Genomic DNA, 26,834 nt, shown 5'->3' with positions numbered 1-26,834 from the left:
GTGTCCTAAAAGCAGGCTTGCAGTACCTGAGAGCATGATTGCAATGATTACACTGATAATTCACCCTAGGTCAGAAATGAGGTCTGCACCGATGGATTTTGGGGGGGGGGGGTTGTTCTTCAGTCCCTCTCTGCTGTGTCCCCATCCTCAGGGGGAACAATGGTGTGAAGATCTTAAAGAGGTCTTCCCAGGTGTGGTCATAGACTGAGTATTTAGTCTCTTAAATCAGGCAAAGTTTGGAAAGACACAAGACAGTCAGATAGGACAAAATGAATGTGGACAGAAACCATGTCTTCAGCACCAGACACTAACCAAAGGGAAGGAGGTGAGGCAGTGCCACCACAGATGAGTGAAAGTCAGTGAAGAAAAGGGTGTAAGGTCAGAGAGGTGGGGAAGGGAATGAGAGAGAGTAAAAGAAGCAGCTGGGGGTTGACAGAAAAGTAGAGGAAGAGAAGACTGGAGGAGGAGGAAAGTGGTCTGTACAGTGGAACAGCAGGTCATTTTGGGTAATTATTAGAGATAATAGTTTTAGAAGCTTTCCTCCCTGGCCTTGATCGGGACTGTGGTCTTCAAATCTCAGCCTCCAGAGTAGCTAAGAATACAAGCTTGAGCCAGTGTGAGGGCTAGAAGGAGTTTTTGATACTGGGCTCTATGGATGGGCTTCAGGACTCACCAGTAGCCTTAAGTAACACAAGGGATTTGTTATGTGTTTGCATTTCTTGCTGAAGTAGATGGTTAAAGAGCTTCAGTGTTTGTCATCTGGGCCATTATTGACATGAGGGAGGCTATACTACTATGTGAGCATCTGTCCAGGTTTTAAAGGACATGTGGTATCTTCAGAAACCTGCACATTAAAACCAGTGTGGGGCCAGGAGTTTCACCTAGTGGTAGAGCACTTGCCTAGCATGCACAAAGACTTGGGTTCAATTCCTTGGTACCACATATATAGAAAAAACCCATAAGTGATGCTGAGGCTCAAGTGGTAGAGCCCTAGCCTTGAGACAGTCCAAGGGTGGTGCTCAGGCCCTGAGTTCAAGTCCAGGACTGGCAGAAGAGAAAAACAAAAAAACAAAACAGTGTACCTTCTTAGTCCTTTAACCCTCAACATAAGTTCCATAATTTAGATGATGGCTAGAGTCCTTTGATTGAAAATCTCTGGGCATTACATAAGAATCTTTCCTTCCTAAAGCTTTGGTTGCTTCATTTCGGGAAGTATCTTTTATTATTATTGGATGATCTAATTACAGAGAGGGCTGGAAGTATCAATTAGATAGATTAACACGCCCTGCGGGAACATCTGGGAAACAGATGCAAATACTAGAAGTGTGATATCTGCATGACATGTATGAATGAGTTCAGGAATTCAAGCCATTTCTAGAGGATCATCAATTTCACTGTGGCTATAGTAATATATGGCTTGGTATGGAAAGAGGAATATTTTGAGAACTATTTTTGGTCATATGTCTCACACTATTAATCCTAGATACTCATGAAGCCAAAAGCTAAGGATCACAATTCAAAGCCAGTCTGGGCAGAAAAGTCTGTGAGACTCTTATCTCCAATTCACCATCAGAAAACCAGGAGTGGCTCTGTGGCTCAAGTGGTAGAGGCCTCGCCTTGTGCTGAATTGCTTAGGCCCAGAGTTAAGACTCACAATTGAACAAACAGAAAAAAAAAGATAAAGCTATCCTGATAAGAAAACAATCTATTTTCTCAAAACAAATTGCAAGTTTAGAAAGAGATGAAGTAAACATACAAACACTATCAAGAGACAGGATAGTTGTTGGGCCTTAAAAAAGATGATAAGGGCCGAGAGTTTGGACTAATGATACAGTGCTGACTTAGCGTGCATGAAGACCCTGGTTGGATCCTCCATACCACATACACAGAAAAGGCAGGAAATGATGCTCTGGCTCCAGTGGTAGAGTGCTAGTCTTGAGGAAAGGCCAAGGACACTGATCTGGCCCTGAATTCAAACCCAGGACTAGCAAGAAAACAGACCATAAAAAATATATGAGGATATAATATAATCAGTAGTTTCCAAGAATTTTCTTAGACTTAATAATATTTTTGAGTGGAAAAAGACCATAAACACCCTGTTCAAGTTTTAGTTCCATTTCTTGATGTAAAGGTTTTACACATATTTATTTATGTATTTATTTATCCATGTACTGCTAGTCCTGGCTTGGACTCAGAGCCTAGGTGCTGTTGTTGGATTTCCCACTTGACCCACAACACCACTTCTGGCATTTTCTATGTATGTGCTACTGAGAAATCAAACCTGGCTCTTGAAGCATGCTAATCAAGCACTCTTCCACTAGGTCAAACTGCTGGCCCCTTATAAAGGTGTGTTTCTTGCCAGTCCTGACTTGAACTCAAGCCTGAACTGTCCTTTGGCTTTCTCAAAACTAGAGCTCTACCACTTGAACTTCTTCTGGCTTTTTCTATATATTTGGTAACCAATGAATTGAACCCTGCCAGGTCTTCCTGCATGCTAGGCAAGCACTTTACCAGTAGACCAAACTCCCAGCCCCAGTAAAGGTTTTATTATAGTAAGAGCACAGATAAATTTCTTTCTTAAGAATATGAAGTTTTCTTTTATGCATTTCTGTTTGTTCTTTGTGCTGGCCTTATGGCATGAACTTGAACCCAGAGAATGGGCTCACTCCCTGAGCTTCTTTGCTCCAGTCCAGCACTCCACCACCTGAGCCACAATTCCACTCCTGGGTTTTGGTGGTTAATTGGTGATAGGAGTTCCTCACACTATTCTTCAACAATTGGCTTTAAATTGTGATCCTCAGATCTCACACTCCCGAGTATCTAGAATCACACCTGTTAGCCACAGATGCCCAGCCATTCATACATTTCTTAAGTATTACTTGTAAGAGTCTAGGACGTACCTAAAAAATAGAGTACTTACTGCCACAGTGCAAGTTCTTGAATTGATCTCCAGTGCATGAAAATATGCATATGATATTAGAAGAACAGTTTTGAAGAGAAATTGACATTTCCAACTTAACAGGCATTCCCTGTCACATTTCTTCTTTGATTGTGTGAGGAGTACTCCCTGCCAAATTATCTATGTATTACCTAAAACCAGAGTAATACTTTATCAGACACAGCCCATCCACAGCCTTTAGCTCTAGGTACTCTTTTATAGGCCCTGAGATAAAGAAAAACAAGAGTGTTAGGAAAATGTGAAGAAATAAGATGACTATCTTTTTGTACTCAAGGTGTAAAAGAATGGAGATAGATGGTACGTATTACAGAACTCAGGAAACAGAAATCACTTTTTTAGGAAAAAGCAGTACCAGTATTTCCATGCTTTCCCCCTCCACACATGTGAGCTACAAACCTGGGAGAAATCAGCAAACCCCACCCCTCACTTCCAGCCTCACAAGAATCCTAAGTAGATGGACAGGTGGGCAAAGGGCGGGAACCTCATCACATTGTCATGCCCTACTACTCCAGGGGTTGATCCAGCTGGAGGTCGTAACCCAGTAAGGATAACTTCATAATAAATACTTTTAATTATAATATTTGCACACATTATTTTGTACTTTATCCTTAATTATTGTATTCACATAGGGATGATAGTAGCTTTATGGAGTTTTGTTGTTCTTTTGGTTTTGGTTTTGGTTTTGCCAGTCTTGGGGCTTGAACTCAGGGTCTGGGCACTGTACTTGGATATTTGGTCAGGGATAGTGCTCTGCCACATGAGCCACCGCTCCACTTGCAGCTTTTTGTGCATATGTGGTGCTGAAGAATGGAACCCAGGGCTCCGTGCATTCTAGGGGAGCACTCTACCACTAGGCTACGCTCCTGGCCCCTTTATGAAGTTTTTATGGAGATTAAATTGGCAAATATATGAAAGCTCATTGTACACAACCCTCTCAGGACCTGCCTTCTGTGGGTTGTTCTGGTTCTTGGCTGGTCCTAGGGGTTGAACTCAGCCTGGGTTGGCCACTGTCCCTGAACTTTTCTTGCTTGAGACTAGTGCAGTCCAACTCCACTGCCAGCTTTTGTCAATTTACTGGAGAGACTTGTGGATATTCCTGCCTCGGCTGCTCTCAAACTAGAAACCTTAGTTCCAAAACTCTTGAGTAGCCACTAATGTACATGAGCCACTAATCTATGTATTTCCTTCATTCTGCCCCTGAGGAATTTAGTTTGCCTCTCACTGTCTTGCTCATTTACGGTCTTTCACCTCTGGCCCTTTTGCTTCTCTAAATGACATTTGCTTTCAGAGTTCAGGTTTCCTTGCGTTCTTTTTAATGTGTAGCCTGTAGAGAGTGACATGGGAAGATGTCACTTTATCACACCTGGAATGGGAGGAGGGAACCCAGGTTCCTCTGTAAAGTCAGTCATTCAAAGTGGAAAAGGCTTTAGGCCCCTCCCCCACAGCACTTATCAGAAAGGGTAGAAGGGCAGACATACAAGCAGGTAGGAAACTGGCATGCTCAACCGAAAACTTTTTTTTTCACATTTTTTTCTTGTAATTAGTAAAAGGGTTACATGATATTTGCCAGATAGAAGTTGCATTAATTCACATACATTGATACCGTTTCACATGACTTGGTACCCATTACCCTCCCCCCCACACCCCCCCACCTGTCTTGGTTTTCCCCCCTTCCCTATCAAATTTCAAATAACCAAATACAAATAAATTCAATATATCAGATAACAAAGTGAGATACTATAACAATATGAGATAACCAAGGGACGGCAAAGGAGATGAGAGACAACATAGTACATTAAGGACAACAATCATTCGTTATCAACTGAAAACTTTTTGTGCCACTACTTAACAATAAAATATATTTTTAAACAAATAATATTTTCCAAATCACTAGCTCCTTACTACATACTTATGCTTAAATAAAGATTTTCAACCTCTCATTACCTATTTCTTTGAAAAGAGTATGTGAGAGCAAATGAGTCTCTTAAATTTCTGTTACATAATATAAAATCAAGATTAAATCCACCTAATCATTAAAATGCATATGCTCTTTGAAATATCTCATGTACATCCTAATTTTTGCTTTATCATGCAACAGTTTAAAATGGTCAATGCTTGGATATCTGACCTGTTTGAAACATTCTAACAATGTCTTAACTTTAAACAACTATGCATTCTAAAGCAAATACAAGTTATGCAAATAAGGGCTCCTGCTGGGGCCAGAAGCAAAGTCTAGTGGGAGAGAGTTCACCCAGCATGCACAAAACCCTGGGTTCCATTCCTGGATTCCACATACTCAGAAAGAGCCAGAAGTGGTGCTGTGGCTCAAGTGGTAGAGCACTAGCCTTGAGAAAGCTAGACAGCAGTTCCCAAGCCCTCAGTTCAAGCCCAAGGACTGGCAAAAAAAAATCCTGCTTGCCTATGAATGAGTAGAAACTATAAATGGTGACTATTAACTTGACAAATGTAAACAAATAAATGAAAACTTGCATTAAAACACCCAATTGAAAAGGAACTCCTGTTTACACCTAGAGAGAGTCCTTATGCCAGGGAAGTGTCCTATTTCTCTTTGCTGCTTGCACTGTTGCGTCATTGGAGCAGCGCTGTAGTGACATCCCCACTCCACTGCAGTCACACCTCTGCAGTGCTGCTGGAGGTAACAGAGCTGTCTCTGCCTCACCTGCCCTAAAAACAAGCACACTTCCTGGGCAAAGCCCTAGGCTCAAGTCTGCTCTTCTGCTCAATTTGCACCTGGAGAAAAGACATATAAAATATTATATAAAATTCATAGAGATCACTTTTGTTTCTGGTCATGGGTTTTGAACTCAGTGCCTTCCCAACCACTTCATCCATATTTCCCAGTCTGCTGTTTTGCTGTTTAATTCGAGATAGTCTCTCAGACTTTGCTGCCTGGTCTGGTTTTGAAGCTTGATCTTCTCTGTCTCAGCTCCATGGATAGCTAGAATCCCAAGTTGGAGTCTCCAGTAACTCGTTTAGTTTTTAATAGTCGGCATGTATGCTGTCACTGGTGTTTCATATTTGTTTTATCTGCATGTCTGTTTTACAGCTGAACTCCTGCTGTTGCTTGGTAGTAAGGAAAGTGCAAGGTAGTGGGCCTACAAGGAAGTGGAACAGCTCATGTGGAGACGGATGATTTGGTGGCAACTCAGCCAAATAGAGACCTGAACAATCTTCCTTTGCTAGCTCCTGCTCACTTGAAACTACCTGTGGCTCAAAGTAGGGGTGAAGTGGCCATAGAGCACCTGCTCACAAGCAACAGTTCCTAAGTCCACACATGATTTTACCCCCCAAATGACCTCTGAACTGAAATTTATCCATTGTTCCTGCTGTTTTGTGATCATTGCCACTGCCAGGTAGCAGACTTTTCATAACTAGGAACCACCAGGTTGTTGGCAAAGCCACTCAGTATCCATCCACCTGAGAATACTGGTCTCTATTCTGTTCTTCCTTTAGTTCCTGAATGCAGTTGTGGAATTTATATGCTTAGGCAAACTGTGGAACATTTATATCATATCTTTTTTTGGTGGGGTGGTGGCCTGTTGTGAGATTTGAACTCAAGGCCTGGGCACTGTCTCTTAGTTCTTTTTCTCAAGGCTAGCGCTCTACGGCTTGGAACTCAGCACCACTTCCAGACATTTCTAAGTAGTTTATTGAAGATAAGAGTCTCATGGACTTTTCTTCTTGGACTGACTTTCTGAACTGTGATCCTCACTTCTCTCAGACTCCTGAGTTGCTAGGATTACAGGCATGAGCCACCAGCACCTAGCTAGGGATATATTACATGTAATCATTACCAAGATTTCAAGGAGAGATTAAATATCTATCCATCCACGTTGCTTCATATTGAAGTCCGAATGTATTTTTTAAATTTTTGCTGTAAATATGATATACAGAGAGTTTACAGTTCACTCTGTTGAGACCATAGCTAGCATGCAGTAGTAAAAAAGCCGGGACTATTTACACGAAGAGTCACCAAGACCACTGAGGCCTTAAGATATGGAAAGAGAGTCTTCTCTGAAGAAACAAAAATAGCCTATCTACACATGAAGAAATGCTCAACATCTCTGGTCATAAAAGAAATGCAAATCAAAGCAACTCTAAGATTCCACCTCACTCCAGTTAGAATGGCCAGGATCAAGAAAACTAATAACAACAGATGCTGGAGGGGATGTGGCCAGGAGGGATCACTACTACACTGTTGGTGGCAGAGCAAACTCGTTCAACCACTATGGAAAGCAGTATGGCAGTTCCTCAAAAGATTAAACATAGAGCTCCCCTAAAACCCAGCAATTCCACTACTTGGCATTTACCCAATCGTGCAGAAACAAGGGCATACTAAACCCGCTAGCACCATGATGTGCATTGCAGCACTATTTACCATAGCAAAGATATGGAACCAACCTAGATGTCCCTCAGTTGATGAGTGGATCGACAAGATGTGGTATTTATACACAATGCAATTTTATGCTGCCATCAGAAAGAACGACATCGCCCAATTTGTTAGGAAATGGAAAAACTTAGAAAAAAATCACATTAAGTGCAGTAAGTCAGTCTCAAAGGAATGTAAGCCCAATAATCTCCCTCATTTGTCATAATCAGTAGAATCCTCAGGCTCTCCTAGCAGAGATTTACAAAAGAAAAAAATCTAGAGACATTAGGCCCAATAGTACAACCCTAAATGTAAGGAACTCCAGGGTAAGGAAACAAAAGCCATATAATGAGTGACTGTTGTCCTTAATGTACTATGTTATCTCTCATCTCTTTTGCCATCCCTTGGTTATCTCATCTTGTTACAATTTTCCACCTTATTATCTGATATATATGTTTAATTAGTTATTTGAAATAGGGTAGGGAAGGTGGGAAATCGGGTGGGAGGGAAATAGGGACCATGACATGAGAAACGGTATCAATTTTTGTGAAGTTATGCACCTTCTATCTGGTGAATATAATGTAACCCTTCTATTAATCATAATAAAAAAAGAAAAAAAAAGGAATATGCAGAAATTTGTAGGAATTCGTTCTTCGCAGGTAAAGTCTTCTGGTTGTTACCTGTTATTTCTTCTTATGTTATCTTTTTCTTTTACCAAAATATCATAGTTATGTGTCATCTATTATAAAACAGGGCATACATTAAATATATTATATAAACTATATATATGAAAAAAAGATACAGAAATGAGCTCCCCATATGTGACGCGTCAAGGTGGACACTTGTGGGCTGGGTTCTGCGAATGAACAAAGGACTTGGCAGGGCATGCCTAGAAGATGAACACAGAAAAAGTAGAGCAAACTGAAACCATTTACCATTCTTGTGTGGCAGGCAGGGTCACATACTACTCTCTGTCCAACAAAGCAAGCTACCATGAATCCTGCTGAGCCGCCCCAGGCCATTCCTCAGTCTACCAGACCCAGGGACTCACAGACCCATGTGTGACTTGACCTCAGACCCAGGGACCTAACAAGTGACCTGTCTTGAGGCAGAGAGATAGGATGAGTTGAAAGAGAATTGTATAGGTGTGTAAGTGCTACATCTAATAGATGGTACTGGGATTGCAGTGTTTGTGCAAATAAATACCTTTAGGCACCCCAATTATAATACTTGCTATGGTGAGTAAGTTAGGTGAGTAACGTCGGACACTACCAGTGCTTGTGAAATTAAATATCTCAACAATCCATGATTAATGTGCTTGTTACAAACCCCTCCTTATTTTCACCCAGATTTTATCCCTTCCTTCCCCCTTTCTCCCCCCAGTTGATTAGTTCATTTCCAGCATAGTGTCTAGTGAGCATTACTGCTGAATTAGTTTACCCTTTTCCTCATGGTTTCTGTGTTGCTCCTTCCTCTCCTCAAATCACATAAACTTACATCCAAGATAAAGGGCACAAGGTGGGCCCTATACTTCAAGTCTATAATCCTAGCTACTCAGGAGGCTAAAATATGAATGTTCCGGTTCAAAATCAACCCAGGCATGAAAGTCCGTGAAACTCTTATCCCCAAATAACCAACAAAAAACTAGAAGTGGTGCTGTGGCTCAAGGGATAGAGCGATATCCTTGATGAGAAGAGCTCAGTGACAGCATCCAGACCTAGAGTTCAATACCTACAATTGACAAAATAAATACATGAAAAAGATCAAGGGTACAGAAATCAAAAACTGTGACAAATAGGGAAAAATAGGGGGAAAAACCTGCTAACAGTACAATAAAATTTACAAAACACTCTCCTGTTTCATTTCTTGAAGTTCATATAGGGTTTTCAACACTTGTGATGAAATCTGAATAATTTAGTTACATTTTTGTGGATCCTGCAGCGTGAAATCGGCCTGGAGGCTGTCCCTGAATATTTCTAGTCAAGATTAACACTCTGTCACTTGAACCACAGCTCCAGTTCCCTCTTTTGGTGGTTAATTGGAGATTGAGCCTCATAGAAATCCTGCCTCACCTGGCTTCCAAACAGGATCCTCAGATCTCAGCCTCCTGAGTAGTTAAAATGACATTCATAAGTCACCAATTCCAGCTGTCAGATTCATTCTTAAGCAGAAGCATAGTGTATTTTACATAGCATGTTTGTACATCAGAGTGTCTTTAAATTGGATTCTCTTCTCTATAGATAAGGAACATCTATTCTTAGTTTTTTTACTTGAAGTCAATCATTTGAAAACCATTTCCTGATCCCGCTCACTCCAGTGAGCCTGAATTGCTCCAAATCCTTAGATTTTTTAATATAAAATACCCAAGATTTTATTAGAAACATAATTTTCATGCAAGAAAACATAAATCTCTCAGAGCCTGTAAGAAATTTAGGACCTGGGTACCTGTGCAGAGCTTTAGGGAAAGAATTCTAGTAGTGTCATCCCACATAAGATTCAACCTCTGCAACTTGGGTTGAACTCTGCTGCATCCCACAAGAGCTCCACATGAGTTCTCACACTCAGCTCGTTCTTCAGCTGATTGTGTTCAAGGTGATGAAAACATTCACAGAAACATTTCATTCCCTTCGTAGAGCCATGGGTGTGTGGAGGGGGCCACGGCCTGGAGTTCCAGGAGCAATCAGAGGTTAGGGGCAGCAGGAGAAGGGCAGGACATGTGGGTGGAATGGAGGACACACGCAGGAGTAGCATGAGAGAAGTGTCCTCTGAAAACAGGCTACCTTGGGGAAGGGAGGGAGTGTGTCAGGGCAGCTACACCCAATATTCTGGGCTACTCAGGATTAAGTAGCTGCTAGAAGATTGAGGAAGGACTTGAAAGGTGATGGAAAAAGTGGACAGATTGTCTGAAACATTCAAACTTTTCTGTCGGTGTGATCAATGATATTGTGAGAAATGGTCATTCCTGGCAAGGGGTAGTAGAACAAAATCTGTCATAGTGAAGGTGATAACTTGCCAACTGTGCTTGAAAACCATGAAGGCCAGAAGCCAACCAATCATTATGGTTTCCTCTTCCAAGAATGTTGGAGAGAAGCTTACAAACAGAAATGAAATTGCCAGAAGTGTGTGTGCGTGTATGTGTATGTGTGTGTGTGTGTGTGTGTGTGTGTCTGTCTGTCTGTCTGTCTTTCTGTCTGTCTGTCTGTCTGTCTTCCTCTGTGGAAATCTGCAATATTGCCTTATAAGTTGGCTTCTATAGAAAGCCATGTGGTCTAAATGCTGTATCATCCCCAAACAATGCAGAAATGAGCACCAATTGATGGATTTAGGAGGTGGGAGTTTGGTGAGGTGATCAGGTAATGAAACCTCAATAATGGGATTTGCACCCTGGTAGAAGAGCTCCAGGGAGCTGCCTCCCCCCTCCCCCATGGAGAGCACACTGAGGACATGCCATCTGAGAGACAGGGCTTTGTGCATGCTAGCCAATAGTCTACCTCTAGGCCACACTACTGGCCCATGAGCTGCCCATTTTCCTATTATCCTGCCATGAGTCCAGAGGATTGGACCAGGCCATGCTAATAGTAGTCATTCTTGAATTTTTTTTCCTAGACAGGTAGGGAGGACCCTGAACACTAAGATACTATTCCAACTGCCTCTGCATTCAAGGTGCATTCATGAGTAAACCATACAGACATAATGATAATTAGAAGAATTAAAATATCTAACACATCTGTTAGTGTATGTTCACTGATTTGAAATAGTTCAGATAAAAGTTGTGGGGTGTTTTTTTAATAAACGATGACAAACCAGGAATGTGAATTTGGCTTAGTGGTAGAGTGCTTGCCGAGCTTGCAGGAAGCCCTGAGTTTGATTCCTCAATACTACATAAACAGAAAAAGCCAGAGGTGGTACAGTGGATCAAGTGGTAGTTGGGCTAGTGGTAGAGCTCCAGCCTTGAGCACACAGAGGCTCAGGAACAGAGCCCAGCCCCAGTTCAGGCCCCACACATGGAAAAAAAACAAGGGGGTGAGGAACTTATGATTAGGTCACACTAGTGTTACATCAGGGAAAGGAAAGAGGTGCATTCTCAAAGTATGAGGTGTTCCTTTGCTTCCAGTACTTGCTTTCCTTAACCTGTGTGGCAGAAAGTGGCATGAGTGTTTATGCTGTTTCTCTTCATTTTATACTGCATTGTGCTTTGTATGTTAGCGTATAAAAAACATAGGCTACCATCACTGTCATAATTAACTGCATCGGTCTACTTCTTTCTGTTCATCATGGGCTATTTGTTGTGTGATTCTAACTGGTGTTGATATGTATGTTGCTATGAACAAAGCTCCTAGATTTATTCTGCTGTGGAAAAAGTACCTGGATACATTGCAATAGATTGTTTACAATCTCAGATTCTGGATGAAAGGAGACCTTCCAACTTTCTTCCTGGTGTCATTTGGAAATATACCAAAAGTCCTGATGATTCAAAATGTTCTTCCCATGGCTTGTTAAGATCAAGGCCATTTTTGTGATGGTGCACAACTCTGATCCTAGCCATGTGGGAGGCTGTAGGAGGACAGGAGGAGAGAGGAGGCTAGACCAAGGGGAGAAAATGATAGCCCCAACCCTACAAATAGCAAGCTAATGAGGACTGAGAGTGTGACCTAAGAAGTAGAATGTCTGTCTAGCAAGTGGTGAAGCCCAGAATTCAAATCCCAGGACTGCAATACACACACACACACACACACACACACACACACACACACACAAACATACATGTGATTAATGCCACCTTCACATCACAAGAGATCGTAAGTTCCTTCTTTAGGTACAAATAGACAAGAATCCCAAGTAACTAATAAAGCCAAGTATAACCACAGAACAAAATACACCTTTAATGGTTCATCTCTTTCCACCTTGAAACCTCAGGGATTTGTATGCACATGCAGCACCCAGGGTCCTTTCACATGTCTCCACCCCAATCATAATTATAGTTGAGGGAGGAGCTGATCAATGCTTTATACAGCTGTGTTCACTTTCATACTCTGGACAGATTCTTCTCATAGGGAGCTCACTTTGAGCAGTGGATAAAGCTCAGTACTAGATGATTTGTGAGGCACGTGTTCTGTCCCCAGAAACATAATTTTTGCTTTTACGTTTGGCTGTTTGCATTTTTTAAATTTTTATTGTAAAGGTGTTGTACAGAGGAGTTACAGCTACATAGATCAGGGAATGAATATATTTCTTTCTTAAACAGTGTCACTGCTTCTTGGTTTTCTCCCAGTATTTTCCCTCATGATCCCCATCTTCAACCAGTTGTTCATTTTCAACAAAGCTTGCTTTGTGCTAGATTTGAACAGAAAAAGGTTCAAGGACAGCACCCAGGCCCTAAGTCAAGCCCAAGGATGGAAAAAAAATTATTACATACAGGCCTGGGCCGGGGCTGGGGCCGGGGAGGAGTTCGAGGGGTTCCATGCTAGCATGGCCACTTCGGGTGAGTTGAGGCTTTTGGCGTGCCCTTCATTAAAGCAGCAGGGGCCAGGCTGGGCTCTGGAAGTGGGAAACAGTTGCCCGGCTGGAAAATGCCGGTCCATTCCCGAGGGGATGAGAAGGAGCCGAATCATCATGATGAGATGGAGGTGGACAATGTCGAGAATGAGGGGAGCAGTTGGGAAGATGAGGACACAGAGAGCTCGCCAGTCTCTGAGGATGGAGACAGCTCAGAAATGCACGGTGACGACTGTGAAAGAAGAATGGAATGCTTAGATAAAATATCCAATCTTGAAAAGCAGTTTACCGATCTGAAAGATCAACTTTATAAAGAATGATTAAGTCAAGTGGATGCAAAACTACAAGAAGTCGTAGCTGGAAAAGCACCAGAATATTTGGAAACAATGGCAACTTTACAAGAAAATATGCAAATTCATACAAAGGTAGCAGGAATCTACAGAGAGCTCTGCTTGGAATCTGTAAAGAACAAGTATGAATGTGAAATTCAAGCTTCTCGCCAGCATTGTGAGGGTGAAAAGCTTTTGCTGTATGATACAGTTCAAAGTGAGCTGGAGGAGAAAATCAGAAGGCTTGAGGAGGACAGGCACAGCATTGACATCATCTCAGAGCTGTGGAATGATGAACCTCAGTCACGAAAAAAGAGGAAGGACCCCTGCAGTCCTGATAAGAAGAAGCCTGTTGTTGTTTCAGGTCCATATATACTTTACATGCTGCAAGGTCTTGATATTGGTGAAGACCGGACGACAATGAGAAAGGCAATAGCTACACTGGGTCCACATAGAGTGAAAACAGAATTGCCTGTGAAGCTGGAAAAACATCTGCCCAGTGCCAGGTCCAAAGAGGGGAGACTCTTATTATGACGGCAAGTGGTATATACGTGGACAAACAATCTGCATTGATAAGAAAGATGAATGTCCTACAAATGCTGTAATTACACTGAACCATGATGAAGTTTGGTTTAAGAGGCCTGATGGAAGCAAATCTAAGCTTTACATTTCACAGTTACAGAAAGGAAAATATTCAATTAAACATTCATAATTGTGATTTAAGTGTTATCTAAATATACCTTATTAGTGTTACCAAGTGTGATGTGCCTTGGGAGTTAAAAATGTATTCAGTAACTTAATATTCTATCCAATTATAAGAGAATATGTAGTTCTAGGTAGTACTCTTAGGTAGACCTCATATTTATGTAAGTTTAGGAAACTGATAACAACTTAATCATGATTGTTACATTTATTTGGCTTTTAAGTCCAGTGACCAGGAGGTATATATGTAGGCATTTCTTACTGATTTTTTTCTTTTTAAAGAAATTATATGAATTGTCTCATCTGTATGGAACCATGACTAGGTTGATCTGCATTTTTAAAAAGCATTGCATATCTTTGTAAATAAGATGGATAAATGTTTCCTATACATGATTTGTACTAGTACATTGGTTTTAATCAGAATGAAATTTAAGGATATGTATGTGAAGTTGTATAGATGTCATCAGCTTATTTAAAACTGATGGCCTGAACCTTAAAATCTTGTTTGACTCAAATGAAACGAGTAGGTTGGAAAGGTAAAAGGAGCACTTCTGTAGAGTAGCTTTCCTTCTCCTCTTCCTTGATTCTATGGTGGTGTCCTGTTTTTATAAAGTATGCTTAGTGTTAATTAGTAAGGTATGTGTCAAATGTTACAATGTTTCTATCTGTATTCCTGCAACCCCTTAGAGGGCAGGTGTTTGTGCCTGTATTTATGATGCACTGTGTGTGTGGTGAACAGTGATGGCAGTATTGTGGTCTTGCTGGGGTTGTCTCAGCTTTTGGAACAGATGTGTAGTATTTTTCAGAGTCAAGCTAAGTCCTTATTCTAATTGTATTCCTAGGGCCAAAATAGCAGGAATGATTTCTCTGAATCTTTCCCAGAATAACACTTTTGTCTTTGGTGTTTTCATACATTATGTCCATGTGGTGCAATTTAGACAGTGTTGGCCTTTCTCCCCTTAGCTCCATTCATGATGAAGTCCCAAAGCCTAAGGAACAGTGCAAAGGATTGAAGCCCTTCATACAGCAGGCTGTGTGCATGTTTAGGGTACAACCAAATCAAGGATTCCTAGTGATCTTGTGCACTTTTATCTGGTATAGTTAGACTTAAGTAACAAGGAAGAAATGAACTTACTAAAGCAGGCTGGCTGCATGATTCCATTGTTTTTTCTTACTATTTTACCTCTGCAGACCATCCTGTGCAGATTACCACATGACAGTTGCCAAATTTTCACTTGCTGACTTCTGAAATTCACTATGAGCGGTTAGACTCCATTTTTCTGTTTCCCATTAACCTTAGCAACTGCACATAATGTCATAATCCAATGGTATTTGACAGTATTTATATATACGTTTGAGAAGCATTTTTAATGGGATTTGTATTTTTAAATTTAGTATGAAATAAAAAGATGTGTTTAAGTGAAAAATTATATATATATATATATATACTGTTATCTGTTATAGAAGCCAGGTGAAAAATTATTATATATACATATATATATACTGTTATCTGTTATAGAAGCCAGGAGTTCAGTCTAGCATGCACAAAGACCTAGGTTCAATACCTAGGTACCGCATAAATAGAAAAGACTGGAAGTCCTCCTGTTTAATATAGTATTAAAATTCGTATCCAGAGCAATAAGGAAAGGAACGATCATAAAGAGGACCCAAATAGGGAAAGAGGAAGTTAAACTTTCCCTGTTTGCAGATGACATGATTTTGTATTTCAAAAACCCTATAGACTCCACTCCCAAGTTGCTTGAGCTGAATGAAAAGTTTGGCAAAATAGCAGGGTATAAAATTAACCCTCAACAGGAGTTTGCCTAGTGGTAGACTGCTTGCCTAGCATGCACAAAGACCCGGGTGTGATTCCTCGGTACAACATACGTAGAAAAAAGCCAGAAGTGATGCTGTGGCTCTAGTGGTAGAGCTATAGCCTGCAGAAATCCAAGAATAGTGCTTAGGCCCTGAGTTCGAGACTCAGGAGGGCAAAAAAATCAACTGCTTTCATGTATGCCAACAACTAGAAGAGTGAAGCAGAAATCAAGAAGGCAATTTCTCTTGCAAGAACCTCAAAGAAAATAAAGTACTTAGGAATTAATTAAGAAAGTATTGGACCTTTATGATAAGAACTTTAAAAATTGAAAAAGGAAATTAAAGCAGAACTGAGGAATTGGAGAAAAAAGAGGAAATTGAGGGGTAAGTTTAATCTCAGTAGACACAAGTGAAAAAAAGACTATACTATAAGTGTGAAATAAAGTTAGTTGTACTTGTTAGATAATACCCAGACTTTGTCAGAAACCACACAGACATAACAGGTACAAAAAACAAAGGAAAGTTCATTGCCAGCCAAAGGACCCAGCAAGACCCCTTCTCACACACTCCTGAGAAGAAGCACTATTGTCTGTGGTAACCTATATACCCTGTGGGGTTTGGGGGCAGAGAGAAGGTGGAGATCCTGGAGTGGAAGTGAGGACTAGGGGCTTCATCATTGGTGGACTAGGATTTAAGGCTGCTGTCCAAATGTTAGGTAAGGGGCTCAGCAGATGCTCAGACCTGAAGGTCACTGTAGGGGATCCTGTAGCCTTACATGGTTTACACCCTCCCAGAGGAGTGTCATCCCAAAGTTTAGGAGTGTGAGCTAGCTATTTACTGCCATAATCACAGGGCATGGTGTTGCTTGTGCAGGGCACACTAAGCTTATAGGGGAAAAAGCAGGGAGAAGAGGTCTTGAGCCACCACTGATTATTTCCAGCTTTGACCAAATGGACCTGGGAAGGGTTATGCTAAGCTACAAGCTAAGCTGTGGGAGAGGAGGTCCCTGGGTCTACACTATCAATATTTTTAAGACATTTGTTTTAGGGGAAAAAAAGTAGGTGCAAAGAAATATATCTGTAAATGTGAAATTTAACAATAAATTCATTGTACAATCGAGGGTGGTAGGAAAGAAATTTTACCATTCACAGCTCTTGCTCTATTCCACTTGAGTCACGGGGCCATTCACAGTTTTCTGGTGGTTAATCATTGATAGTGTTGTAAGGAAACTTAGTTCTGAGAAGCAGAGAAACCATCACTTCAAAGGCCAAATTATGAGTCTTTTTTTTTTCAGCAGTCCCAGGGCTTAAACTCAGGGCCTGAACACTGTCCTTGGGCTTCCTCAAGGCTAAAGGCCTTTTGCTTGAGCTAAAGCACCACTTCTAGCTTTTTCTATGTATGTGGTACCTAGGAGTGGAACCCGGGTCTTTGTGCATGGTAGGCAATCATTCTATCACTAGAGAGCCAGAGGACTACTATGTTTTTTTCATTGTATGTTTTTGGCTCCTTTATTTTATTTTATTTTATTTCTGGGTCCTCTATTCTGTTCCATTGGTCTTCAGCTCTATTTTTGAGCCAATACCCGGCTGTTTTTGTTATGATGGCTGCATAGTAGAACTTAATTTCTTTCTTTAGACCTCTACAGTTTTCACTGAGTAGATCCTATACATAATTAACGAGGTTAATTCCTAGATATTTTACTCTTTCTGAGAATATTGTTCATGGGATTCTTTTCTTGGCATCTTCCTGGTAGTATCCCTGATCTTATTGATTTGAGTCTCCTTTATTCATTAAGCTTGCAAGAGTCCTGCCTCTTTTATTAATTATTTCAAAATACCAGCTTTTAAAATTGTTTTTGTATATAATCTTTTCTTTAATTTCTTGCTGGGCATGGTGACTCACGTCTGTAATCATTAGCTACTCAGGAGGCTGAGATCTGTGGATTGAGGTTCAAAGCCAGCCCAGCTACTACAAACCTATGAGACTTTGATCTTCAATTAATCACCAGAAAACCAGAAGTAGTGATGTGGCTCAATGGTTAGGGTGGAAGCCTTGAGCTGACGATCTCAGGGATAACGCCCAGGCCCACAGTTTTAATCCCACGACAGAAAAAAATAATTTTTCCTTGATTTCTGCCCTCATCTTTGTTATCGCTCTCCATCTAGTAGCTTTGATTTTAATTTTTTCTTGTTTTTCTAGCTGTTCTAATTGGATTATGAAATTATTTGCTTGGTCTACTTCTGTTTTCCTTATATGTGTCCTTACAACTATGAACTTTCCCCTCAGCACTGCTTTTACTATATCCCAGAGATTCAATTGGGATATATTTTCATTTTCATTGACGTGTAAGAATGTTCTAAGGCCTTTAATATGTTTTGTGATCCAGCTGTTATTTAGCAGTGTGCTGTTCAAACTCCATGTATTTTGAGTAATTCCTGCAGTATGCTTTTTTGTTAAGAACTGTGGTTGATTCCACTATGATATGATAGGATGCAAGGGATTATGTCAATTCTCTTGTATTTGCTTAGATTCTCTGTGTGAACTATATGATTTATTTTGGAGAATGACCCATGTGCTACTGAGAATAATGTACTGAGTTGTTATTGGGTGGAAGACTCTGCAGTATCTGTTAAGTCCATTTGGGTTATGGTGTCATTTAGTTCAGAGGCTTCTTTGCTTATCCTCTGTTTAGGTGACCTGTCCATTGGTGAAAGTGGGGTATTGAAGCTTACCATTACTATTGTGTTTGTGTCTGTCTTGTTCTGTAAGTCTGAGAGTGATTGTTTAATGTAGTTAGGTCCTCCATTGTTTGCTGCTTATTACTTGATGACTGTGATTTCCTCTTCATGTTTCCTTATTGTTCCTTTTATTGTCATGTAATTACCTTTTTCGTCTTTTTCATTTTAGTGAGTTCATTTTATCAGATTCCACTACACTATGTCTACTGCTGCCTTTTTTTTTTTTGCCTGTCGCTGACTTGAGTTCAGAGTGTGAACACTGTCCTTGGATCTTCTCAAGGCTAGAGTTCTACCCCTTGAGCCAGAGCAGCACTTCTGGCTTCTATCTTTGACTGTGAGATGGATCTCTTACAGCCAACAAATGGATGAAATGCTTTTTCTGATGCAATCTGCAGTTCTTTTTTCTTTTGATTGGAGAGGTGAGTCTGTTAATGTTTAGTTATAGAGAGCTGTGTAATGTTTCCTACCATTTTCTTTCTTTCCTGTGTTTTGCTTCTTTCCTTTTCCTGTTCTTACTAAATTGATCTTCTATTGACTTCTATCTGATGTGGTTCCCTGATTTTAATTATTTTCTTCAGATTGTATTTCTCTTTCCAGTATTTTTTTTGTAGTTCTGGCTTAGTGCCCATGAATTTCTGTAATCTGTGTTGATCATGAAAGGTTTTAGTCTCACCATCAAATGTAAATGCTAGGTTTTGTGAGTAAATGAGTTTGGGTTGGCAGTTGTTCATCTTCTTAGCTTGAATGGTTCCTTTCTCGACTCTCCTCACATTGAGAGTTTGTATGGAAAGGTACCCAGTGATTCTGAATCTTTTTTTCATTTAATATAGCTCCTTCTTTAATTTTGAAGCATTTAAAATCAGTTCTTTGCTACTCTGGTCTAATGATTTTATTATGATGTATCTAAAAGTGTTTCTTCTAGGATCCTGTGTACTAGGTTTTCTCTATGCTTCTGCTATGAGGGTGAGATTTTTTCTCTTAACACTGGGGAAGTTTTCTGTAATAATCTTTAATGAATGAATGTTGCATCCCTCTATTATGGTACTCCTCCCACTCACTGATTCCTGTCATACGTGCATTTGATTCTAGGCTTTGTCTGCCAATTCTTGGACCTCCCTTTGGTAATTTCTGTGTGGTGTTTTTTTTTTTTTTTTTACTATATGACTTTCTACTCCACCTTCTCTGATTTATCTTTTACTCCTGATATTCTGTTTTCCATCTCACTTATTCTGTTTCTTATTCTTTCAATTGTGGCTTGCACTGAGGAAATTGACCTGTTTACGGTTCTTATATGGTCCTCAGAGTGTTACTTTGATCTTTTAACAATGCATCTACTGTGTATTTTTCTCTACATCTTTTTAAGTCTTGGATTTCCGTTGTAATCTTTTTTTGTGCTCTTTCCTTTTATTTCTTTGGTCATTCCTGTTCTCATATCTCTAATGGTTCTTTTGTCTTCCATTTCCTCTTCACTCCCACTGGACTTCTCTTTTGAATTGATGTTGGCTTTTGGGTTTGGTTGCAGTCTTGACTGTCCATAGATCTTGTAATCTTTCCTGGTGATCTACCTATTTAGGTTCAGAAAATGTGAGGACTGGGGCCCAAGCTCTGCCTATTGGTGTCCAACAGGTTGCAGCCTTTCCTTGACCTAGGCTTGTGCCTGCTGGGTGGCCTAACCCCATGGCTAATGTGCTTTCTCACTTGGCAGCTCCTGGTAGTGGGGGAGCTCTTCCAGCCGCTGGAGAAGGCACACTATTCCCAGCTCCAGTTAAGGCCCAGAAGCCTAGGCAGCTTGAGTTCCCACTTGTGATGCACTTGATGGCATATCCCAGTGAGTAGAGGATACTCCTCCAGTTGCCAGAGCTTGTGTGTGATTCATGGCTTCACCTGGACCTGTGGATCAGGCTGTTTGAATTCCCAACCACAGCCAGTTGGCTTGGGAGTTTCCAGTGTGTGGGGCATGCTCCATCGGCCTGGTTCCATGGAGACTGCTGGAGCTTGCTGGAGTTTCCTGGTATCAGTAGGACTAGTGGCCAAGGTGCTTAGAATTCCCACCATGAGCAAGTTGGCTTGGGAAGTGCCAGCAGGTGGTATGCTCCTCCACTGGGCTGCTGTGGTGCACTGGTGTTTCACAGTTTCAGTAGGGTTGGTGGCCCAGGTGGTTTGAAATCCCATGTAGAGGAGAGCTGGTTTTGGAGGTGTCAGCAGGTGTGGCATACTCCACTGGCTGCTGGGGCACACAGACCTTTATGGGGTGGAACTCTGCAAGGGCATGGGTTCTAGTCCATGCTTTCTCTCCTGGTAGCCCATACTGTGGGGAATTCTGGGTCCTGTGGCCTTCCAGGCCAGCAGGTCAGGTATGGGGTGTGAGGTAGCATTCTGTCTGCTTTGGCCTCCACAAATGTGCTGTTCCTTCTGGGGTGGGAGTGGGAAGGGCCCAGGTCAAGCTCTTTACCTCACTGCCAGCTCTTTTTCCTGTGGGTGTTGGGGGAGGTTCTGCAGCCTGGTACTCACTGTTTCTGGGCCTGGTTAATGGCTGTCCAGTGATTCTGTGGAAGATTTTTGTACCTATGTTCTGGAGTTTCCTGATTGCCAGGCTGACGCCATACTGTGTTGTGCTGATTGTGGACTGAGCAGTGTGGAAGTGGGAATTCTCCAGGTCTGGTTTCAGGGTTCCTATGGTCCCTGTCTCTGTCTGTGCTGTCCAGGTCTGGCATGGTGAGAATTTCCTCTGTTTGGGTTCTGTGGTCCACTGATGTTTCCAAAGTCCAAGGTGACATCAGGCTGCTTTCACAGCTTAGCAGTGGTGACCCAGGGCAGGTGGAGGGGTTATTTGCAATTCACTCTTTGGATGTGCAGATTCTGAGGGTTGGTTCTTTTTTTTCTCTTGTACTTCATTCCTTTGATTTTTTGCTTGCTAGGATTTTATTGTTGTCTATTTCTTAGGAGAACTGCATGTTGGAACCCCAACTCTTTTTGCTTGGAGAACGCAGGGGATTTCCCTACTTTTCCAGCACCATCTTGAATATGCCGCCTGATTTTGAAGACAACATTTTGTTTTTTCTTCTCCTGAAGACTGAGTTCACATAGAATACGTTTACACCCTAATGAAAATTTTTCTACATGCAAAAATTACAAGCACTTGCTCTGTGTCCCAATCCAAACTTTACATACAAGGAATCTCAAAGAATCTTTCTAAAATGCATACAAGTGTAAAATAGCATTGCAATCAAATTACTTCACAGATTAACATTTTTAGGTAACTTGTTCAATCGAATTACCTCTGACTGATGGAGAGATTTTTTTTTTTATCGGGCATGGGACTTGAACTCTGGAACTGGGTGTTGTCCCTGAGCTTTTTAGATCAAGGTTACCACCCTACCCCTTGAGTCATACTACCACTTCTGCTTTTCTGGTCATTAATTGGGGACAAGAGCCTCACGGATTTTAATGTCTGCCCTGGCTTTGAACCGCAATACTCAGATATTAGCCTCCTGAATAGCTAGGATTACAGGTGATGTGCTCAGATTTTGGGGTCCCTAAAGACCACCAAGGATCTGAATCCGATGTAAGAGCACGAGATTCTTTATTGCAAGCTCGAACGTGGACTCACAGCCAACACCGACACAGCAGGTCTGAGTTTAGAGAGTACCGACTTCCTGTTGTACAATGTTTTTATAGGGTTAGCTCAAAGGGTTGATGTATTATGAATTGATTGGCTAGTGTTAGAGGATACGTGTGCAGATCATGATTAGGGGATACATGGCAAGCTCTCAGGCAGCTGGAGGACAGCTGGCAGGATATCTCAATGGTTATTTTATCCTAGGGCCTCAAATCACTGAGAGTAGTCTGTAATTTATTACTTTCTTTGAAACTGCTACCTCTGCTGGTTTAGAATCAGTTCACAGTGACCTTGTGGCGGGGCCTGCTTAATAATAACTTTTTACTGAATTTCATCTTCAAAATTAATTTAGGCTTTCCAGTGTGAGCCACTATGACTGGCCTTGATGAAGAGATTTTTTAAGACATAGATATTTGGCAGTAAATTGTGAAATGCAAGAAGGTATGTACAGTGATGGACAGTTATGTCTGCATTCTTTATTCTCCATTTGAATTCCGAGATCCCATCCCCTGAACTTTGGTCATGAAAATCTGCAGAACAAGATGGTCTAGGACAGAGGCCTGAAACTGACATCCCAGGATCCTAAGTGACTGGAACTATGTGATGGAGGTCATGGCCATTAACAGACCCCAGTAGAGCTGTGCAGGCTGCCAGGTAGGAGTGGTCCCTAACTGACCCCATGTGGGAGGGACTGCCTAGGAGAGGTTCAGATGCAACTGTCAGTGGGCCTTTAGCATTCTGCCTGCATCACAAAATTCTGGCCACACCTCCAATTTTTCATGTTGCTCTGACCAATGGGATACAAGAATTGAGGTCCCACCCACATTCCATGCTGCCCAGTAACAGCAGGATTCCCTCTATTAGCTCACACCACTACAGGAGTTGAGGGATGTAGAGGTGGTGAGTGGTGAGTGAGCAAATCGAGGTGACATTGCAGATATCGTTGGAGGTAGACAGAGTTATTGGTGATTGTGAGAAGTGAGTGGAGTTTAGAGCCTGGGAATGTGGCCGCCCCACCTTCGCCGTCCCAGTGCTGGGATGTCTGAGCAGACGAGAAGAAAAAAGGTAGCTGCAGGAAGGAAAATACTGCAGGAATACCAGCAGAGAAATCATCCTGATAGACCTGCAGCATCCAAGAACAAGAAGAACACTAGAGAGGGAGGTAAACCCAAGACAAATACCTCTGGGTGTCCTGTACTCAAGGGGGCAGCCCAAGACCACACATGCCCTGAGCCTCCCCCTCCAATGAGCACTGTCACAGCTGCCAGAGGGAAAGGGGTCACAGGTCATAGTCACACCGAGGACCTGAAAAGGCAATGCCAGCACCTGGTGCTTGCCCTGGACTCCAGCACCACACACATCCAGCAGCTGTATAGAGACATCCAACAACTGAACCAAGAGAAGGAAGACCTGCAAGATCAACAGAGGGAGGAGAACCAGAAGATGGCCTGTGTGCAGGAAGCCCTGAGAGCAGAGCTGGAGCAGCACAAGCTGTGCATACACATGCTGAGCTCAGAGAAATGGGATTTGCAGTCTGCCCTGGCCCACATGCAGCAGGTGACCAGTGAAAGAGCACTGGTGCAGGAGAGGCTCACCAGCCGCCTGCAGGCTGCAGAGCAGCGCGTGGCAGAGCTAGAGATGACCTCGTCTGCAGACTGCACCAAGCAGATGGAGGCCGAGCAGAACAACATAGAGCTCCTGAAAGCCCTGAACCGTGTGAAGCTGCAGCTCCAGGCGAAGGCAAGACTCTGTGAAGACCTGGAGGACGAGAACACAGTGCTACAGGAGAGGCTGGAAGAACTCCTGACGGAGAAGGCCGCCATGAAGATCCAAGTGCACGAGGGCCAGCAGGCACTAGAGGAGCAGGCAGCATTGGAAAGTCAACTCAACCACATGAGAGAGATGGTGAGAGCATTGCAGTTGGAGAGAGACACCTTTGCAGAGGACCTGAGGGTAGAGAGGTGCACGGGGCAAGAGAAGGTCCAGCAGCTGGCAGAACAGGTGAGCCAGCTGAGAGAGGAGAAGGAGCAGGGGCTGGGGCAGGTTGGGGAGCTGGAGAGCAGGCTGGTGGAGCTGAGAAAGCAGCTGTCAGAGCTGCAGCCCCCGCCGCCCCCCGCAGGCCCAAGTGAGGCTGAGCAGCAGCTGCAAGCCCAGGCCCTGCAGTGGCAGCAGGAGCTCAAGACCGTGCAGGAGCAGCTTCACATGCAGGTGGAGGAGAACCAGAGCCTCAGTCTCCAGTACCTAGAGCAGCAGCAGCGGCTGTGGATCCTGGAGAAGAAAGCTGAGGAGTAGGATCAGCACGCTGAGGATCGGCGCAAGATCCTGGAGACGATGGAAAAGGAGCACGAGACCATGAGATGCACCCTGGTGCTCAACCGAGAGCTCAAGGAACAGCTGGGCCAGCTGCAGGATGCCTTGCAGAGGCTGAGCGCTGAGAAGGGGGAGCTGGCCAGCCTCCTGCACTCAGAGCAGCAGGAGAAGACAACCCTGCAGGAGAAGCTGGCCAAGCTGGAGGAGAAATTGGGAGAAGACAAACAGATGGTTGGGTTGCAGAGCCAAGTGGCTGAGGAGCTGCAGGATCTGCGTGACAAGAACCTGGCCCAGATGCAGGAGCTCATAGCCACGAGGGAACAGCACAGAGCCTCCAGCCAGCAGCTGAGCTCCGAGAAGGAGGCCCTGCAGCAGCACCTGCGGAGGCAGACCCACCTGCTGGAGCAGCTGCAGCAGGAGCAGGTGCAGAGCAAGATGCTGGCCCAGATGGAGAGGGACAAGTTCCAGGACACTCTGCAGTGCCTGGAAGCCACCAGACATGAGAATGCACAGCTTCGGGCCCAGCTGAGCTCCCTGGCTTTTCCCAGGGAAGGAGGAGGCCTGCGCAGAGAAGAAGACGAGGGTGAGGAGGCGACTGCCCCCGATGGGACTGTCCCCGAGGACGTGGACAACCCCCAAAGCATGTGTGATTTTTACGAGGAAGCACTGTCCATTGCAGAGTGCAAGAAGGCGAGGCTCAGCCGGCAGCTCCAGGAGCAGCAGGCCCGCTGTGGTTGCCTGAGTCAGCTGGCAGCACAGTGGCAGAGAAATCTGGAGGGCCAGGCCCTCTTCCCCAAGCGCTGGATCCATGGCTTGTTTGGGAAGAGGAAGGAGGAAGCGCAGGCACCCAAGAAGCTGAAGATCTGCTTCCACGAAGACCTGGCTGCCCAGGTGGATGGCCAGTGTGCAATGGATGACCTCCAGCGTCGCTGCAGCCAGCTGGCACAGCACGTGAGCGCCCTGGAAGAGACCATCGTTTCCTACAAAGAGCAGATGGGAGTCCTGGAGAAGCTGTGTCAGGAAAAAGACAAGTGTGTCAGCCAGCTGTCCCAGGAGAAGAGGAAGAAGAAGAAGGAGCTGCAGGAGCTGCTGCTGTGCCTTGCAGGGGAGGGCACAGAGTGCCAGGACAAGATGCTGGCAGCCTCCCCGGCCCCTGCTGCCCAGGCCCCCTCACACCTCTCGGGGCCCCTGAAGATGAAAGTCAGGAAGGTCCAGCAAGAGTTGGAAGGCCTGTGTCTTGAAGAAAACTTGGCACCTGTCCGTGAAGAGGCTGGGGCCCCTGGGCCCCTGGAGAATCCCACTGCAGAGCCTCTGTGCAGCTGCTGCCTGCTGTGCAAGCCCACGGAGACCCCGAAGGCTTGGGCCAAGAGTCCTGCCTCCCTTTCTTCTACAAGGCTGAAGCAAATGATGTGTTTGACATAATCACCATCTAGATACTGCAAAGATACAATGGGCATGAGAGTTTAATTTAATGGACTGGTCAGGAAAGGGGGGTTAACCACAGGTCAGATAGAACAGAGGCTGCTGGGAGGTGTCCATATCAAGGCAGGTCTTAAGACTTTATGGGTTCCAGGGAACAGGCCCAGGTCAGGGTTATTATAAGAGGTGAATCCTTTACAAAGGAAGCTGGGAGCAATGACCTTGTTTCATATTAATATTGGATGACACTGATATTAATTAATTATTGGAATGGTTTATAATGTAGTAATATCTTGACTTCATACCCTGATATTATCTATTTTTCAAAAAACCTATACATGACAGTATTATATACATGATTTTAATCATTTAATGTAATAAGTTGGTACACTTATTGTATAGTTAGGCACATTTTCATAATGTACTAAGCTATAAGAGCAATGGAAATAGTCTTGTTTGAATATTATAATGCCATGAGGAATATATTGAGATGACCAAATAGTAAAAACTGTACGAGAGAGAGAGAGAGAGAGAGAGAGAGAGAGAGAGAGAGACAGAGACAGAGACAGAGAGACAGAGAGACAGAGACAGAGAGAGAGACAGAGACACAATGTTCTTAATGGTACATATTTAGAAAACTGACAAACTGTGAGTTTAAAAATTGTAGATGTGCTATCATTGAAAACACTTTCCAAATTGTTTACAGAATTGTAATCCTAAATGAAAAACATAGAATTTTAGAAGTGCTATAGAAGAATATCTCACATGTCAGTGTTTTTAGTAAACCATACAGCAATATGTTCTATATTATTTCTTGAATAAATAACATTTTCTCTTGCTTTTCTTTTTAATTTTCTGAGTTCACTACATTTACAATTACACATTATACCAGCAAGAATGTATTTTCTTGTTTGAATATTAAAATGCCACAATGGGTTTTTTGAGATGAGTAGCAAAAATTTTAGAAAAGGAAAAACGGTTCTTAACATTGAATATTTGTGAAAGATAAATACTATGAGTAGAAAATGAACTCTTATCAAATGGAGTAAAGAACTGT

General features: G+C 42.8%; 1 protein-coding gene and 1 pseudogene across 1 annotated transcript; both read left to right on the top strand.

The window, feature by feature from the left end:
- Positions 1 to 12,919: 12,919 nt before the first annotated feature.
- LOC150066257 (breast cancer metastasis-suppressor 1-like protein pseudogene) lies at positions 12,920 to 13,886 on the top strand (annotated as a pseudogene).
- Positions 13,887 to 22,998: 9,112 nt separating this feature from the next.
- Positions 22,999 to 25,780, top strand: LOC150066256 (golgin subfamily A member 2-like). The gene is given in 1 exon segment (XM_090328995.1): positions 22,999 to 25,780. A coding segment is annotated over 1 exon segment (2,730 nt). The 5' UTR covers positions 22,999 to 23,050.
- The last annotated feature ends 1,054 nt before the right edge of the window (positions 25,781 to 26,834 follow it).

The sequence above is a fragment of the Megascapheus bottae genome, chromosome 2 (genome assembly GCF_031878675.1).
Source record: "Megascapheus bottae isolate mThoBot1 chromosome 2, mThoBot2.hap1, whole genome shotgun sequence".
Lineage (NCBI taxonomy): Eukaryota > Metazoa > Chordata > Mammalia > Rodentia > Geomyidae > Megascapheus > Megascapheus bottae.
The sequence above is the reverse complement of the archived record's forward strand: the minus strand, read 5'-3'. Positions and strand labels throughout refer to the sequence as shown.